This window comes from Vanacampus margaritifer, chromosome 6 (assembly GCF_051991255.1).
Source record: "Vanacampus margaritifer isolate UIUO_Vmar chromosome 6, RoL_Vmar_1.0, whole genome shotgun sequence".
NCBI classification, from domain to species: Eukaryota; Metazoa; Chordata; class Actinopteri; order Syngnathiformes; family Syngnathidae; genus Vanacampus; species Vanacampus margaritifer.
This window is the reverse complement of record NC_135437.1, coordinates 27037982-27057009: the sequence shown is the minus strand read 5'-3', so window position 1 is coordinate 27057009 and position 19028 is coordinate 27037982. Positions and strand designations below refer to the sequence as shown.

Below are 19028 nucleotides of genomic sequence, written 5' to 3'. Positions count from 1 at the left end.
TTGTCTTTTTACTTGTACTTGCTTATTTGTTAACGGGATCTTTCGGGGGGCAAGAATCTGTTAAATTTTCTTAAATAGCTGGATGATGGCATGAGATCCAATTTTTATTTTATTTTTAATTAAATGTGTATGGATATTTCAATATTGAGGAGCGACAAGTACACCACTTTCACCACTAGATGGTGCTGAAGGATATTAATAAATATGGCATGAACATTACAGCTCTGGGGGGAAATAAGGCGGCCAAAAACACGACTTTTTCAGTGATTTAGCCAATTTTCGTTTTCTGTCAACAAATGCCCAAATGAAAAATATTTTAAATTAAATAAATGTAAAATATTTATTTTTGAATTGTGGGAGTAGTGTCTAGCTCATTCAATAAAACAAAAAAAATCTAATTTTAGTCAAAAGGTTCTTGTACATAATGAATTAAGATAAAGTTCCAACACCTGTTAAACGTTACAAAAGGACATACTTGAGTCACTGCTTTGATGACCTCATTAAATGAGGGAGGAGCAGATCTTAAAAAAAAAAGGGGGGGGGGGGGCATCATCACCTCAGATTCATAATTTACTGGTAATGCACGGAGGCCTCGTAATTTCAAAATGCGCCCCTGCAGGTTAGAAACCCGTTATTAAATTGGAAAAAATGTTTGCAACAAAGCCATTCTGTATATAACAATAAACCTTTCCCCGCCCACAGAATCAATACAACGCTCAAAACAATTTATGCCGACCAATAAGTCACTGATTGAATCGATAGATCAACAAGAATTGATTAGTGTGCAAAATCAACCTGGCATTTTGTTTTCTTCTCAACTGATCCATAACGCATTAATAATGTGGAAGTTTTCATTAAGTTCAGTGTTGCAACTCAGACGCTTAATAATCAACTCATTATTCAAATGCCAGCTTTTGTGATGCAAAAACGTGAGACTAAAATCATTTAAAAACTTTTTCCATCATTAATGTGACCGATATTTTTTTAGTCTTTTTATATCAACCATAGATATAGTAGATATAGATCTGGACATGATTTATGATTAATTTACTGTTTACTTAACTGTTGACATTCCTACGCAGGAAAATATTTGTGGTGTCACAGTTTTTATCGACTGGCCAGTATTTTTATTTTTTTTAAATCACATTCCGGTACGATTCATTGTACTTAAATTGTAGTTGTTGTTGTTTTTACTTAAGAAAAAAGTAATTATTTGATTAGAGGGCTTAACCAACCATTAGATTAATAAAAAAATAAAGTAAACTAAATAATTATGTAGGCCACACGTGTCATGTTAACATCCATAATAAATAAGTCAAATAAGTGTAAATGTTCTTAATTGGCCTTATGGCCCTTTAATTCTCCTTTACATTTTTTGCGTTGTCTTCCTCACTGCCTGCTGCTTATGATGAAGAGGAGGAGGAGGTGAGAAGTTGTTCTGCAGGGAGTGTGTGTGTGTGTGTGTGTGTGTGTGTGTGTGTGTGGAGGGGGGGGGACATAAATGCCTCTAGCAGCATCTTTCTTTGCAGACTTCAGCGAGCTGCGGCACAAGCAGGCTGCTCCTCTTCATCGCTCTTCTTCCTCCTCCGATCAAGCGCCTCTTTTCCTTTTCTTCCTCCTCGCCCTCTTCTCCATCTTCTTCGTCTTCCTCCTCCTCATCCAGCATCTGCCTGCACTAGATGGAGAGCGGCGCCTGAAGAGAAGAAGAGAAGGGAGAGCGGTGGAGTTGCCTTGTCCATTCTCCTCCTCCTCCTCCTCCTCCTCCCGCTGCAGCAAACAGGAAAGTCCCGGTAAGGAAGCGTCCGTCCATGCTTTGCTGAGTAAAATGGGGGAGATTTTAGGGGGGGGGGGGGGGTTTGCTGCTCACATGCTGGGCCCACATATCGATCCACTGGACTCCAGCAGGTTGCACTTACAACAATTGATGCCGTTGCTAAATACCCTTAAAAAAAAGACATTCATTGCTCTGTATCTGGATGGCGTCGCAAAGTCTGGAATTTGGTGACAAAAGCAACCTTCGTGCTCACTAGTTTTCTTGCGCGATGGCACTTTCGAATATACGCATTGAAATAATAATAATAATAATAATAATAATATAACGTTCCAGGGAGACTTTTGTCAGACTCTCCCAGGGGAAATGTCACCCTCAGAAAACATTTATTAACTCATTCACTGCCTGCCGCTTTGGAGCGTTTAAAACTTTGGAGACTGTAACGTGACTGATCAGCCATGGACGGCGCTGCTGCTGGATAGCAAAAAAAAAAAGAGAAAGAAAAAAGAGAGCAAACAATGGGACTGGTGGTCCACAGGTTGACTTTATTAACAATAAAAAGTAGGCTTCTTAGCGCTACCACGGTTACTCGTACAAGTCAAATACATTGATGGCCAAACGAAAAAGTGCTGCATAGGGATAACAAAAACAAGGAGGCGCCATCTTGTGGCGCGGTGCCATACTGCGGATTGTTACAAGACCCACAGAAGATTTTGATGACAAAAACAAAAAGTTTGTTTCTGGCTAATTCTCATTTCTGTTCTTTTATTATCAGCAGTAGAACACGCTTAGGTTAAAAAAAAACACACACAAAAACACCAGTTTCTGACCAAATAGCTTTTTGTGTGGGGGGAATCATGTCAAGTAGAACAGTGACTAGTGTGACGCTTTTGTGACAGTTTAAACAATTAACACAAAAAAATGACATAAAACAAAACGGGGTTGTCCAATCTGGCCATTGAGAACAACACAATTGGCTTTTTTTTTAAATATATATATATATACAAAAAAACAAAACAAAAAAGCTGTTGTTGCTAATTTTGTCCACCGGGGGCACACCGTTGGCGTTCTTGGCTGTTAACTCAGAATTTGAAACCAAAATTTTGCACTCATTTTTGTTAAGAAGTTTCAAATCACTCTGCAATAAATTAACCTCTTCGGACGCATAGATGATTGCTGTGGGCATGACATATACATAATCTGGATGATGTCAACACTTCTGGTTCATGATTGGATCCTAGTTAAACAATCACAATCGCAAGTTCATTTGCTTGATGTTCATATTACAAATTTTACATATAAGCTTGGTAAGTTTACAACACGTTTGCAGTCAATATAACAAATAAAAACATGAGATAACACCCCCCCCCCCAAAAAAAAAAATTCCATGCTGTTCTTATGTGAGGAAAAGAGTCAAAATCAGTAAAAATAAATAAATAAAAACTAAAAAATTATTTAAAAAAAAAAAATTAAAAAAAGCCCAACGGTGTTAATAATAAATGGGAACATTTTCACAATTTACTTGTAATTATTTGCACAAAAAACAAAGATTGAGTTGTCGTAATTTACGCATAGTTTATGAGGCTGTGGACATGCCTTAGTGGTCCGGCCCACTTGAGATCAGATTTGCGTGAAAATGGCCCCTGAAATAAAATGAGACTCACACCTGTTCACTCAGCTGAAGCTCACACTTCGTCCACCGTCTCTCAGGAGGTTCCCTCTCAGACACGCACCGTCCATGCATGCTAAATTGACCGAGTTTTTTCTATTAAGGGCGCAGCGTCCAGTCTCAGAGTGGTCTTTGCGATGGTCTTGCATAAAGTATTGCAGCCATTGTCCGTCGGGGGGGTCACATAATGGATTGCCTCTCGTCACAATGGGAGCTTGTGGTCAGACATCAAACGTGGGCGGGAGCTTTACGAGGCAGGACACGAAAGAACATCTTCAATAGTGTAAGGAAAAAACATAAGTTCTGTCTAATGGGCAGAGGTGGCGAAATCCAGGTCCAGAAAGTAAAAACCTTGCCACAGTTTAGCTTTAGCCATTGATGTTAGCTAGCTAGCTAGCTCCCTAGCAGGTAAACGAGCACCATGGGAGCTAGCTAGGGAGCTACTAGCTAGCTAGCACGTGGTGCTAAAGCCAAACTGTGGCGGGGTTTTTACTTTCTGAACCTGGATTTGCCACCTCTGCTAATGGAATAGTAGTACATTGTTGTCAAGGAAATATATTGAGGTGAATTTTTTCACGTCAGGTTCGAGCTAAATTTACCCAAAAATTATTTTCAAACAAAAACAGTTTCAGGTGTAATTTGGAGCGTAGTTCCTCAGAGAAGTATTTTAAGTACATTCATTTTCTGTACAGGTTTAACCTTCCTTGCCATTGTAGTCGTGAGTAAAATTTCGCAAAGGGTCTTATAGAAATTCTCTTGGATGCACTAAAAAAAATCTTTTCGTAGGTTTGCCGCAGAAGAGTAGAAGCAGACATTGTGAAGCTGGCGATGATCACGGCAGTGCGCCACAAGACGTATGGCTCCGTTTTATGGGTTTCACTGAGCACAGTAGCGAGGCTGTTAATTACATTACGAGTCGTCTGAGCCAAACCGGAGAAGGTTTTGATTGATCAGCTGTTTGTAGGAATATTCTCAAGCCACACACACACACGCACGCACATACACACATATAGACCTACACAGCATTTCATTTTCCACTCACAGTCTCATTGCTGCCGGAAAATTTAAATTTCACAAATTCCCGTAGCGCTCTTGTGTGTTGTTGTTTTTTTCCAGAAGAATGAAAAAAAAAACGTATTTTTTTTTTGTTTTACCTCAAAATTGCTCATTAACCTCTAATATGTGTTTTTCATGAAAAAACAAGTTGGCTTAAATAACCCCCACTCATCCCCCAAAAAAGGACAAATAAATAGAAGTAAGTAAGTGTGTAAGTAAGTAAATAAATAAATAAAAGTAAGATATGGGAAAATGTGAATAGGTGAATCGTGGCAGCCAAACCATTTTTACGTTTGTTTTATTTCGTTTTATTTTTTATTTTTTGTGGATGGGGTTAAACAAACCTATTTTTCATGTAAAAGGTTTATTAAAAAAAATGTTGGTTACTTTATTATTATTATTTTAAATTAAAATTTTATTTTTAATTAAATGTTATTTATTTTGAAATATTGTATTGGGAAAAAATCTGAGAATAGGTGAATTGTGGCTGCCTACCTTTTTTTTCTTTTCTTTTTTTAAACATTTATTTTGCTCTTTTGTTTTATTTTATTTGTATTTTTTGGAGAGTGGGAGTTAAGCCAAGCCTATTTTTTGTGGAAAACATATTGGAGATTTGTCAGCATTTTTTGGTTGTCTTTTTTTCCCCTTAATATAAAAAAAAAAAACTGAACCAAATAGTACATTGTATGTATACATATATGTTTTAAATTTCATTTTACATAATTAAAAACTGTTGCAATTTTTAATTTTACTGCTCCTGTAGTTTTATGTCATTAATTTCCAAGCCTGCCAGCAAATGGGGCTAAAAAAAAAAAAAAAGTTAAAAACAAAACAAAATTGCAATGTCATGTCATGTGAGTAAATGCAATTAAAAGGTAAAAGAGACGAGAAGCCGCACACAAGCAACAAGCCTGTCTGCTTGTTTTCTATTTCAGCTTGGCGGCACCGCTGAGACACAGCCCACGCTGCCTCGTTTGTTTTTTGCAAAATCTCCATGAATCATCCCTCACACACACACACACACACACACACACACACTGATCTATCACAACCACAGTCAGGCTAGATATACGAAAGCTCGGGTCCAAACGGCACATCAGCAGCCGTCAGTGGACTCTGCACTGCGTCAGCCACTTTAATTTGGCTGCATGGCTTCAGCTGACTTGACTGGTGCCCCCCCCCCCCCCATCTCTGACCCCAAACCCTCCCGCCCCCCCCCATCATTAGTGTAATGCTCCGGTTTCCCCCGAGCGTCTGCTTGCTGGAAGGAGATCCCGGCAGGCAGGAGGAGGAGGGGGGGGGGGGGGTCACTGGCCAATGGATGTGTGCTATTGACTTTGTGTTGTGTTGCGTTGTTCTTCTCCGTCTCTTTAAAACCAACCTGAAAGGAGATTCATCTCTTGATTAATGCTGAAACTCGCTCGTGTTTTGCATGAAATGCACACGGCGGGACGGCGGTGCGTAATCGTTTTGAAGAGGGAGTTGTATGAATGCTTAGAGATGAGCTTTCATACTAAATAGTATTATGCATTGAAAAAAATGGAGCCATTGTGTGAATGCTGAGAGACAAGCATTTACACTAATATTGTGCGATCGTGTAAAAGTTGCTCTTGTCTGAATGCTGAGAAATACTCTATGTTGGAAAGTTGGAATGTATATTTAAAAAAAAAAAAAAAGTATGATCTGATTGCTGAGAGACATTTGCACTCTTCTTTTCTATGATTGAATGCTGAGAGAAATGCATTCAAAGTGACACGTCTGTGTGTCAAAATGCATTTTGTCTCAATGCTGAGAAACAAGCATTCACACTAATGCAATTGTGTGTAAAAAAAAATATATATATATATATATTCATCAATTGATATTCTTCTCTGAATGCTTAGAGACAACATTTACGCTGATGTCATGTGTCAATTTTTTTTTTTATTATTGCCTGACTGCTGAGAGACCAGCATTTACACTTAAACTGTTATGCATTGAAATGTTTTTGTCTGAATGCTGAGAGAAGAGCATTCACGTTGATCCACGCTGATGCTATTACAGTACGTGTCAAAAAATATTCTTGTCTGAATGCTTTGAGACCAGCTTTCACCCTGATACTAGTGTGTATTTTAAAAAAGAAGCTATTTTCTGAATGCTGAGAAATCAGCTTTCACACTGCTTTAATGTGTCAAATATGAGGATCTCTTGTTTGAACACTGAGAGACTATCACACTAATAGTCATGGGCGTCCCAAAAAAGTCCAGGCATCGCCCGAATGCTGAGAGATAAGCATTCAGACTAAAATGAATGTGTGGAGGAAAAAAAGTCTGGATGATGTGAAACAAGCATTCACTCAAATTTTCTGCCTCATGAGAAGTACCTGTTTGCATGCAGAGAGATGATGTTTCCCACCAATGCTACTTTTTAAATTAAAAGCAGATATTTTTATTCGGCGGCAGAGAGTCAAAGACATTGTTTTCTGAATGCTGAGACATGAGCGTTCTTTTTTCAAGTACCATGGTATGAATGCTAAGACATGAGCAATCTCGCTTATTAATACAACTGTTCAATTGAAAGCATCTTAAGAATGCTGAAAGACAATCACGCATATAAATGCTATTGTGTGTAACCAATGTTTTCCCTCATTGTTCATGTGCGAATGCCGCGAGTCGATCGTATAAGGGGCTCCGCAAATGCTAAACATGTCCAATTGTAAAAGGCGACAGTAATGTTCTTTATGACCGCATGTGTATGCATCGATGCATACATTTGAATAGCAACTGCTCTGGTAGATTTTTCTCCTGCAAAACCGACGGCGATTATTTGTAGAAGGAAAAAAAAAAAAAGAAAAGCCGAATGACATTCTGGATAACGACCTCATTTATTTGTAGTAATGATGTTAGCGCCAAGCCAGCCTCTTGCGTCTGCTGAGATATTTAAACCGTTATCCGTCCGTCCGTCCGTCCGTCCGTTTTCTGTAGCGCTTATCCTGTTGAGGGCTGCGCATGTGCTGAATGTACTGAGACATTTTCTTCTTTTGGACTTTCCAGGCTGGCTGCTGCTGCTGCTGCTGCTGCTGCTGCTGCTGCCGCCGCCATGTCCTCTGTGAACACCGGAGACGTCTCAGGCTACCATCTGAGTGGTCAGTCCACAACAACAACTCCATTTTTGCAACTGCGTTACAAGTGGAAATTCATTGTTTTCTTTCTTTCGTTCTCGCTTTTTATTCGGTTCCTTGTTTAATGTAGATGTAATAATGTCAGTTGTTATTATTATGATTAGTATTAACCCTGGAGAACCCAAGAACCCTTTTCTTCCTTGGAAAATTAGGAATTATACATTAAATGACTGCTATAAATTCACTGAACACCAAAATATATGTTTTTTCAATTTTAACCCTTTTTTTTTTAACTAGCTCAGAGTTGCTAATTTATCAATATATATATATATATATATATATATATATATATAACATACTCTTAGGCATTCTGCAACATGATATGAAATAGATTAACAAAAAAAACACAATTTTACCAGGAAAATTATGAATTATACATTAAATGACTGCTATAAATTCACTGAACACCAAAATATATGTTTTTTCAATTTTAACCCTTTTTTTTTAACTAGCTCAGAGTTGCTAATTTATCAATATATATAACATACTCTTAGGCATTCTGCAACATGATATGAAATAGATTAACAAAAAAAACACAATTTTCCCATCTGATGGTTTGCTGAGAAGATGGTTTTGTTTGGATTGATTTCCAGCTCAACAAAACCAGCCATCTTGTCACTACCACTCTGGCTCATGTAAGTGCAATATTCATCCACTAGATGGCCCCATGCAGGGGTCAGAAGTGGCACTCTGGACTTTTGAAGTGAAATTTGTAAAAAAAATATATAAAAAGGTCTTTGTTATTTGAGTAGCAGAATTTATAGGGGACAAATTTGACCCCGTGGGTTCTCCAGGGTTTTAATTGTTATGATGATGATGATAGTGATGAGGATATCTGAGAATACCCCATCAGAAATATAGTGGTTCGGAAGTTAAACAAGTCAAAGTTATATTTAGTTGCCCTGTGTAAGTTTGTAAAAATTGTTCATGTATCATAATCTCAATTTCTCAACCTTTTAAATAATATCACATCAGGTCATATTTATGTCATGAAAAACTTTTTAGCCCAGAAAAAAAAATATTTAAAATTTGGATAAAAAGTTGCAACAAAAAAGAAAAAGAAAAAGAAAATCTTCTTTAACTTTCGGCACAGTGATGTCATCTTCAGTTGACAGCAAGTGGCAAAATGGTCGCCCACTCAGATGGACAAAAACAGCTGCTTATTTCATATTCCACAACTGCAGCTTTAATCAGAATGTTTAGACTCGTTGGAGCACACAGACCATATTATTTTTCATTAAATTTTAAATTTTAAATTTTGAATTTTAAATTTTAAATTTTAAATTTTAAATTTTTAAATTTTAAATTTTAAATTTTTAATTTTTAATTTTTAATTTTTAATTTTGAATTTTAAATTTTAAATTTTAAATTTTAAATTTTAGTTTTTAATATTTTATTTTTAATATTTTATTTTTTATTTTAATTAAATTATTTAAGGGAACTGAATAGATCACACTCTACTCTACTGATCTTTACAATTTAGTAAAAACTAATTTTTGCTTCTGCATCAATGACACAACTTTGGTGAAATATACGACTGAATCCATGTTTTCATATCCATCTAAGTGTCTCCCTCCCGTTTGCTTGGCAGTGCTGCGTAACCCGCCGGGCTGGGAGGTGGGCATCTACCTGGTGGGCTTCGTGGTGCTGCTGGCCGTGGCGGGGCTGAACATCTGGAAGCTGTGGAAGTCCGGCACCTTCCCTGCGCCGTCCCCCTTTCCCAACTTTGACTACAGATACCTGCAGGAAAAATATGGGACCTCCTTCTCAGAAGTCCGACAAAAGGTACGCCTTACACAACCAGATTGGCAAATTTTGTCTAGACTTTGTATCCAGAAGACAGTTCTAAAATAAAAAGGCTACTAATGTCCTGCTTAATTTGTGTCTAAATCTCGACAAAACTGACCAAAATATTTTTCGGTAAAGTTTCTGGGTTTGAGTTTTGGCTTTTTTTTTTAAACTTCTATTTTCTTCGGACTGTAAAAGTCGCACTATGTGGGGAAATTTATTTTACAAAAACTTAGACCAAGAACAGTAGAACTTGGACAAAGGCCCAAATTGGTGTTGACGGCAGTGAACGAGTTTCGGTTGGATTTGAAACTTCTTCTTCTAACTACAGAAAAGTTTTATGTTTTTTTTGTTTTAGTTTAAAATGGCTATAACTAAAATGCCGCATAACATTGTGGCCAAAGGTGGAATCTTGGTCAGTTATTGCGCCTTTTGGTGCTGAAAACAGTCATTCTTGTTGTAGCAGATGCTACATGCTAAGCTAGCAAGCTAGCTGTATATGTTACATGTCTACTTCTTGTTCTTTTTCTTCTTCTTCTGTTTCTTCTTCTACGTTCTTTTGTCGGTTGGAAAAGACTTTGGGGGCATTATCGCTACATTTACCGTAAGGCAAGCCATTTTAAATTAAAAAAGAAAACTTTTCATACTTAGAAGCGGAAGTTATAGACAATAAAAATGTATCAAAAAAATATGTATGTAAGATTTTTAAAAACAATTTTGCACTACTGTAAATATCATCTTTTCCTGAGATGTTTAGGATGTGATAGGTATAATATTTATGCTTTGGCTAAAACTGAACAATGAAAGAAATGGACCCGAAAAGGCATGTCAGGGTTCAGCATCTTTTCAAAGTGTGTTTTCTGTGAAGCGGGTCGCAGCCAACAACCACCGTCGGACGTCGGCCGCATCCAGCCGCAAGCCCAGCCTGGCCCTGGGCGACACCCCGGACGCCTTCAGGGAGCTGGGCCAGCTGGAGCTGATGGGCCGCGAGCTGGACCTGAGCGGCGCGGTTCAGCTCAACCGCTCCGTCTCCACCGACTCGCTCAGCTCCATCTCGTCCATCGCTAACAACTTTGGCCACGACTTCACGGTGGGCCAGCTGGAGGTGACGCTGGAGTTCGAGCCCTCCCGGCACGCCGGCCAGGGGACGCTGCACATCACCGCGCATCAGGGCAAGGATCTGCTGGAGCGGGAGGAGGGAGACTTCCCAGGCTGCTTTATCAGGATCTCGCTGGGTCCGGAAGAGCTCAACGTGGGAGTCACCAGGGTAAGATGGTTACCGATCTTATGTTACGTTATCTCCGCCAAGGAAGTTTCTCTTTTGGTTTGGCAATGTACTCGAGCGGGCACATAAAAATAAAAATAAAAACACTGACATCAGCTAACTTCTCAGCTACGACAGCACATTAGGGCTATGTATAAATATATATGTATTTTACAGAGTGGGGGCAATATTCCCAGAAAAAAAACTCGCAAATTTGCCACTTTAGAAATTTGCCACTTGTGTCAAATTTGCGAGAAAAAAACTCATACATTTTCAACTTTCTAAAGTGGCAAATTTGTGACTTTATAATGTGGTAGATTTGTAAGAAAAAAATTGATTTGTGGTTAACGGGACACTGTTTAAAAAATAGCTTTATAAAGTGGCAAATTTGCAATTTTTTTTCTTGCAAATTTGCCACTTTATAAATTTGCCACTTGTGTCAAATTTGCGAGAAAAAAACTCATACATTTTCAACTTTCTAAAGTGGCAAATTTGTGACTTTATAATGTGGCAGATTTGTAAGAAAAAAACTCAGAAACTTACGAAAAATACACGTAGCGTAGCTATAGTCTAACGTGAGGATTCATTTGTGGTTAATGGGACATTGTTTATAAAATAACTATAAAGTGGCAAATTTGCAAAAAAAATCTCGCAAATTTGCCACTTTATAAATTTGCCTGTGTCAAATTTGCGAGAAAAAAACTCATACATTTTCAACTTTCTAAAGTGGCAAATTTGCGACTTTATAATGTGGCAGATTTGTAAGAAAAAAATTTATTTGTGGTTAACGGGACACTGTTTAAAAAATAGCTTTATAAAGTGGCAAATTTGCAATTTTTTTTCTTGCAAATTTGCCACTTTATAAATTTGCCACTTGTGTCAAATTTGCGAGAAAAAAACTCATACATTTTCAACTTTCTAAAGTGGCAAATTTGTGACTTTATAATGTGGCAGATTTGTAAGAAAAAAACTCAGAAACTTACGAAAAAATACACGTAGCGTAGCTATAGTCTAACGTGAGGATTCATTTGTGGTTAATGGGACATTGTTTATAAAATAACTATAAAGTGGCAAATTTGCAAAAAAAAATCTCGCAAATTTGCCACTTTATAAATTTGCGAGAAAAAAACTCGTAAATTTGCCACAATTTGCAAGTTTTTTTTTAAAGTGGCAAATTTGCACGTTTTTTTCTCGTCGTACTCAGCCCCTCCCTCATTTCATTTTCATTCTAATCATCATGCGTCTGCTGCATCTCACTCTTGGCTGTATTGCTTTCCCCGGTGCCCCCTCTTGTACTGTCTGTCATTCTTTGGAGCCGCCTCCTTGTTTGTAAACCCCTCCGCTCATTTTTACGCTCATTTTTCTCACAGCTCATCGGTTAACTGTCACTTCTTTCCTGCGCGCTCGTTTGGCTCGCAAAGCTTGCTCCACGCACACACCACTGCATTGTGCTGTGCACACCACAACAGCCTTTTGTGCACAGTTAGGGATAAATAAATAGGAGGCAAAAACCAAGGCCGAGCTCTGTGCGGGGACCATTTGTCCAGCCTGTGTGCTGAATTCCCAATGCCTCCATGCTGCCATCAATAATATCAATAAAGAGCCCTCAGGTGGTCTTGCATTCTAGGCGATCTTCCTAGACCACATGTAGACGCCAACATTGTCTTTTTGCTCTGGTGTGAGATAAAATGCTATAATTACATCCCCACCCCCCCTCCCATGTGTGTCACTTGTTGCCTGGTAACCTGCATTACTTATCTTTATTTCTCGTCACGCTTTTGCATCCAAATGCGGAAAGCCAAATGACCACTGTTGTGATGTTTTGGGTTTTTTAAAAGATAAAATATCAAGAGCCGTTGTGAGTTTGAGTAGTGTTGAACATATGTACAAAGGACAGGACAGCTGAGGTCAAACCATGTTTCTTTTCTTTTTATTAGTTTAACATTTTTTTCCATTTTTGTTGGCAAGAGTATGAAAACCTAGATTTTTTTTGTACATTTAGAAGGTATAAAATTTGTGATTAATCGTGCGTTAACTAGTGAAGTCAATCTTTAAAAAAAAAAAATTGTTAAATTTTTAATAATGTTTTTTTAAAGAAAAAATTAAAAAAAATTAGGGGCATCGGGCGATTACAATTTTTGAACGTAATTAATCGCAGGACTTCACGAGTTAACTCACGATTAATCACAAATTTTATTTATGTTCTAATAGAAAAAAAATAATCTAGGTTTGCATACTTTTGTTAACAAAAGTGGGAAAAAAAATTAAACTAATAGAAATTGTTCAAGTTCATTTTTGACGTCTATAGCCGTCAATGGCAGTGAATGAGTTTTCCAAGCAAAAAAAAAGACAATGGTGAATCAAGAATGGTCTGTCTTTGTCCCGCCCGTGTTCCAACAGGTGCAGACGAACGCGTTCACCGTCATCTTCGACGATAAGTTCTCGGTGGCGATCGACGTGTGCGCCCTGGACGAGTGCAGCCTCCGATTCGCCGCCTTCGGCATCGACAGCGACGAGAGGAACATCAGCGCGGGTGTGGCTGACCTCAAGCTGTCCGACCTGGACCTCACCATCAGACCCTTCAATGCCTGGCTCTACCTCCAGGACGTCAACAAAGTCAGCCCACAGTCACACTCGTGTTAATTTCGTCAATTAATAAACAATAACTGGGACTAAATCAGTATACGTTTTTGCCGCCTAATGAAGACGGGACAAAAATGTACTTCACTTAATAAAAACAAATGTTGACAGTTTTTGTAGACTAAAACTAGATGAAGAAAATTATGTTTTCTCTGACTAAAATGCTCGATTTATAGTCGACTAAAATAGAATTGAGATGAGGTTGACTAACTATGATAAAAACTAACAAGCGTGATCGAAACTGGACTAAAATTGAGACTAAATTAAAAAAATCAAAATAACACACTCCAATGCAATATGATGCGTTTGTTGTTATTGTTGTTGCTACTAGTTTAGACATTAATTATTTTTAAAATATATTAACGGTATGTAAATGATATATTAAAATGGCATAAACAAATGTATTATTGTTATTATTATTGTGGTTGTAGTATTAACTCATTCACTGCCATTGACGTCAAAAATTCATTTTCGCTATTTCTATTAGTTTAACATTTTTTCCCACTTTGTTAACAAGAGTATGAAAACCTAGAATTTTTTCATTGTACATTTAGAACAGATATAACATTTTTGATTAATCGTGAGTTAACTAGTAAGTCATGCGATTAATTAATCATTTTAATCGCTTGCGCCCTTCATTTTTAATCATCTTTTTTTTTAAGTATTTTTAATAATCTTTTCTTTTTAAAAGAGAAAAAGAAAATATAAAACATTAGGGGCGTCAGGTGATTAATTTTTTTAATCATAATGAATCCAATTACTTCAATAGTTAACTCACGATTAATCCAAAATGTTATATCTGCTCTAAATGTACAATTAAAAAAATTCTAGGTTTTCATACTCTTGTTAACAAAAGTGGGGGAAAAATGTTAAACTAATATAAATAGTTCAAATGAATTTTTTTTTTTTCTTTTTTTCTGGAGAATTTTTGACGTCTATAGCCGATTAATTAATCATTTTAATCGCTTGCGCCCTTCGTTTTTAATCATCTTTTTTTTAAAGTAATTTTAATAATCTTTTCTTTTTAAAAGAGAAAAAGAAAATATAAAACATTAGGGGCGTCAGGCGATTAATTTTTTTAATCATAATGAATCCAATTACTTCCAATAGTTAACTCACGATTAATCCAAAATTTTATATCTGCTCTAAATGTACAATTAAAAAAAATTCTAGGTTTTCATACTCTTGTTAACAAGAAAAAATGTTAAACTAATAGAAATAGTTCAAATGAATTTTTTTTTCTTTCTTTTTTTTTTTTCTTTTTTTCTGGAGAATTTTTGACGTCTATAGCCGTCAATGGCAGTGAATGAGTTAATATGCATGTGATGCTAATTTTTGCAAACTTTTCTAAAGTAATTCATAAAATATATATATATATAAGATTAATTAAGTAAACACATGTATTATGTATTAAAAATATGGGTCTTACTATAAAATGCTGCAAATATTTCTAATCTATCAATTACCACCACAACAACAAATCCAAATGTGTCATAGGAATGATGGGTTTGACAAATGCATAAATACCAGCACGTAATGTGTGCGACTGGGCTTGTTTCAGGCGGTGGACGCGGTGGGTGAGATTCTGCTGTCTCTCAGCTACTTGCCCACGGCGGAGCGCCTCACGGTGGTGGTGGCCAAGTGTAAGAACCTGCTGTGGACCAACGGCAAGAACACTGCAGGTCATGCGCACTTTGAATTTCTACGTTTTTTTTGTTTTGTTTGCATTTACAGTTCATTAAAATAACAGTCCTAAGTTCAGCATTAGATGACACGTTGGCCTTTGCATGCATGCCTCTCAGCATTTAAACAATTTTGATGCAAATTAGCATTAGCATAAGCGCTATGGTGGGTCATCTAGTAAAATGTTTTGACGCATTTGTGTGCATGATCAACACTCATCCATTATGAGTGCATGTTTCAGCATTTACCTATTTCATTTAATCACAGCCCCATTACTGTAAATGCCTGTCTTTTAGCATTCATAATAGATTTTTTTTTTTAAACGCAGTGTAATTTGCGTGCATGTTTGTTTCCAAGCATCTACATGTTGAAATGCATTGTACGACCACTTAAGCGCGAACCCTCGTCTCTCAGCATTCGCTCTTCTTTTTTTTTGGGGGGGGGGGGGGGTTGTGTGAATACTTGACACTCAGCATTTATCTTCAATTCAAGAATTAGCCATAAAGCCAAGATACGTCTCATCATTTACCTAGTCAATCGCAATGGCGCTGATGTGATTATGTATGTTGCTTGCCTCCAAGAATTAATCCACACTATCTAAAAAAATATTATTTTTTTTACACAGAACCACCCAATTTTTGTTGTCATTTTTTGCCATTTTTTTCCCAAACATTAACTCTTTGACTGCCAAAAAAACGTTAAATAACGTTTAGTAAAATCCTATGGAGGAGTGCCAAAGACGTTAAAAGACGTTTTTTTTTTTTTCAAAACAGGTGAAACTAACCATTTTCTATTGTTGATTACTCAAAAACGGAATAAGGTAGAAACAAACTTTTTTTTTTCTGATGGAAGATGAGAGTCCAATCTTTCTTTGGCAGTATGTGTGTTTCCATAGTCCAAACATATAATTTTCTATGGACCTTGAAAGATCAGTCAAAATGCTTAAAATCGGCTGGCACCCACGGCATCCCTTTTCTGAAAACGTCTGGCAGTCAAAGAGGTAAACAATAATGACAGTGTAGGATGTACTGTATGTATTCACACACTTTTGATGAGTGGTTATTCTGTAATGCTTGACTGTGATCCTAAATTCACACTGACTGTTGTATTTATTTTTAGACAAAGGTTGCATCTGTACGTTCACACTTGTCTCTCAGCATTTCATCTTAGCCACACTATAAACTCTATAAAGTCCCATTTTTATGACTGCTATTCTCTCAGCATTCACAATTAGGGGTGTCAAAATGAGTGTGTTTATTATTATTAATATAAAATTACTGTATCAATGACTGCAACATGCAGCCATATTTCTAATAGTTTAAAAAAAAAAAAAACTTTTATGTTAACAAGACTAATAAAAATATTTTATTCTACATTTAGAACAGATTAATTAAAATGTGTGATTAATCGTGAGTTAACTCTTGAAGTCATGCCAGTTAGCTACGATTAAACAATTTTAATCTGACACCCCTATTCACGATTTTTTTTTTCGACATCCAAGCTTGTCTACGAGCATTTTATCATGATAGCATTAAGTGTGAACGTTTGTCTCTCAACATTCTCACAATATGTTTTTTTTTTGACAAACATTAGCATTAGCGCCACTAATGTTTATCTCTCAGCATTCATTAAGTAATTTTTTCATGCCCAGGGTTATTAGCTGTGTGGAATGATCGTCTCTCAGCATTCACACAATCCCTCAAATGCTGCATTTTGGAATCAGACTAAAGAACGACTGTGTGTTTCTCACTTGTGACTTCCATCCTTCTGCCTCAGTACTCAATCGATGTTAATTAACTTTTAACATTTTATTAAGTGTAATTAGATGTGTAATTTAAAAAGCCTTCCTCAAATTAAATGTGTGTAAAAAAAATTAGGGATTGCAAAACTGTCGTTAGCAATTAAAGCTAATTGGATTGCATGCGCGCGCGCGCGTGTTGATTGCAACTCAGTTCGGTTTGTAACACGCACTCACTGTCCCTTCTTTGCCCCCCCCCCCGCAGACCCATTCGTTAAAGTTTACCTCTTGCAAGACGGACGCAAGATAAGCAAGAAGAAGACGTCCACCAAGCGGGACGACACCAACCCCATTTTTAACGAGGCCATGATCTTCTCCGTGCCCTCCCTGGTCCTGCAGGTGCGACGCTGTCAACTGATATCAAGTGTCAAGTCATGCTTGTGTAACACTGGACAACCCCCCCCCCCCCCCTCACAGGAGCTCTCGCTGCGAGTCACCGTGGCCGAGGCGTCTGACGACGGGCGGGGCGAGAACTTGGGTCACGTGATCATCGGGCCCGAGGCCGGCGGCATGGGGATCACCCACTGGAACCAGATGCTCGCCACGCTGAGGAAGCCCGTGTCCATGTGGCACCCGCTGCGCAGGATCTGATTTCTTAAAAAAAACAACATTTTATTCATGTGTGCAGATTGCTGCAGACACGTTTGGCTAGTTGACGTTTTGCTCAGACCAACCAATTAAGAGGATGGGAAAAGGCCGTCGTCATTGCAAATTTGAAATCTGATTGCTTCAAGAAATAATTGCATTTCATTTAAGTTACATCAGCCAATACAACTGATTTTGAAGGCCCCGGGCAGATTAGGTTGACATGGCAACACAGAAGCTGAAATCTGATTAGGGGTTAGCGTCTGAGAAAATTGAGCTTTTTTATTTATTATGAAAAAAGTCACACTTTTTTTTTTTTTTATGGAAAATGTTGCATTTTGTGAAAGAAACATTTTAGCGCAACAATATTATAACTTGAAAATACTTTTAAGCTTTTTGTCTCTTGCAACAGTGCAACTTTATTTTCGTCATTGACTTTAATCGCATAAAATGACTTCATTCTTTAAAAAGTATGGGCTAACTTTTGTTCTGATCATCATATTACATTTTTTTTCATGACAACTTTTATACTCCTAATTTTACTTTTTATGATTTTTCTCTTTCCTCCGTATCATCAGTGCAATGGGGATGTTACTTAAAATAAGGTTATGCATTGATATACAACATGTACAGAATATATGACTATTTATGACCACTTATTCCTTTATTGGAGACATGGTGATACCACCACCCCCCCCCCCCCCAATTGCATGTTGCCTCTGCTGGCTGTAGCTTCTAACAGGAGGAAGTCTCTTTTCCGTTCTACCTTACTTGACAGGATTAGTGCAGTGTTTTTGGTGTGCTTTTGAAGAAACAAAATCCAGGTACTCTTTTTATCTTTCCAGGTGATCTAATTGTAATTTGTAACAGATGTTACAGGAGGGCAGAATCAGACGTACAGCAGTATAACCAGTGTGTATTAAAGTCATGTTGCAGTTTTGTTTTTGAACAGTCATTCTTCCAATAGTAGACACGCTGGCATTATTAAGAGTGTAAATATTGTTTCTTGCAAATGATACAGTGGAATTGTGGTTTCCGCTGTTTAGGGTTCAACCTGCATTTTCTGGAACAAAATTGCCTCAAAAGTCGAAATAAACTTGCGAGACTTCATCTCAGGGAGTGTTTGTCATTTTCTTTGGCTTTTCTTTTTTCTGTTTTTATGGGGGGGGGGGTATTCAAATTCAAAGTTATTGTTTGTTCTTTTTAGAAGAATCACTGCTTAAAAAAAGCAAAGCAGGCTATCTAGCTAGTTTGCTAGGAAATTATTATGCGTTGCCATAATGTCATCTGGTTTAGTTGTAATTGACTTTATTTTGTTCCCTTACAACAATAATTGGATAATTAAAAAATGAGAAAAAAATGCCCCATTTTTCATTGTATCTCAAGGTTAGCAACCTACTGTATTTCATTTCACAATGCCATATTTTATTGAATTGACTACTTGTGTTCATGTAGAACATTCATGAGATAAATATTTTGAAAATGTATAAAATAAATACCCTTTTCTATATTTAAAGTCAAGCTCGCTTAGCTATCTACTGTATCTAACAAGCTATTTTACATTGTATTATTGCACTGCTATATATTTTAAAATGTAAATAGTAAAAACAATAA

General features: G+C 37.1%; 1 protein-coding gene across 1 annotated transcript; it reads left to right on the top strand.

Moving 5' to 3' along the window:
- Window positions 1–1448: 1448 nt before the first annotated feature.
- Window positions 1449–18529, top strand: syt12 (synaptotagmin XII). Its single transcript, XM_077567056.1, has 8 exons — window positions 1449–1790; window positions 7529–7620; window positions 9248–9441; window positions 10313–10711; window positions 13109–13324; window positions 14910–15030; window positions 17035–17168; window positions 17247–18529. Exons 2-8 carry the CDS (start codon window positions 7575–7577, stop codon window positions 17418–17420), a joined length of 1284 nt encoding a protein of 427 aa, XP_077423182.1. The 5' UTR covers window positions 1449–1790; window positions 7529–7574; the 3' UTR covers window positions 17421–18529.
- The last annotated feature ends 499 nt before the right edge of the window (window positions 18530–19028 follow it).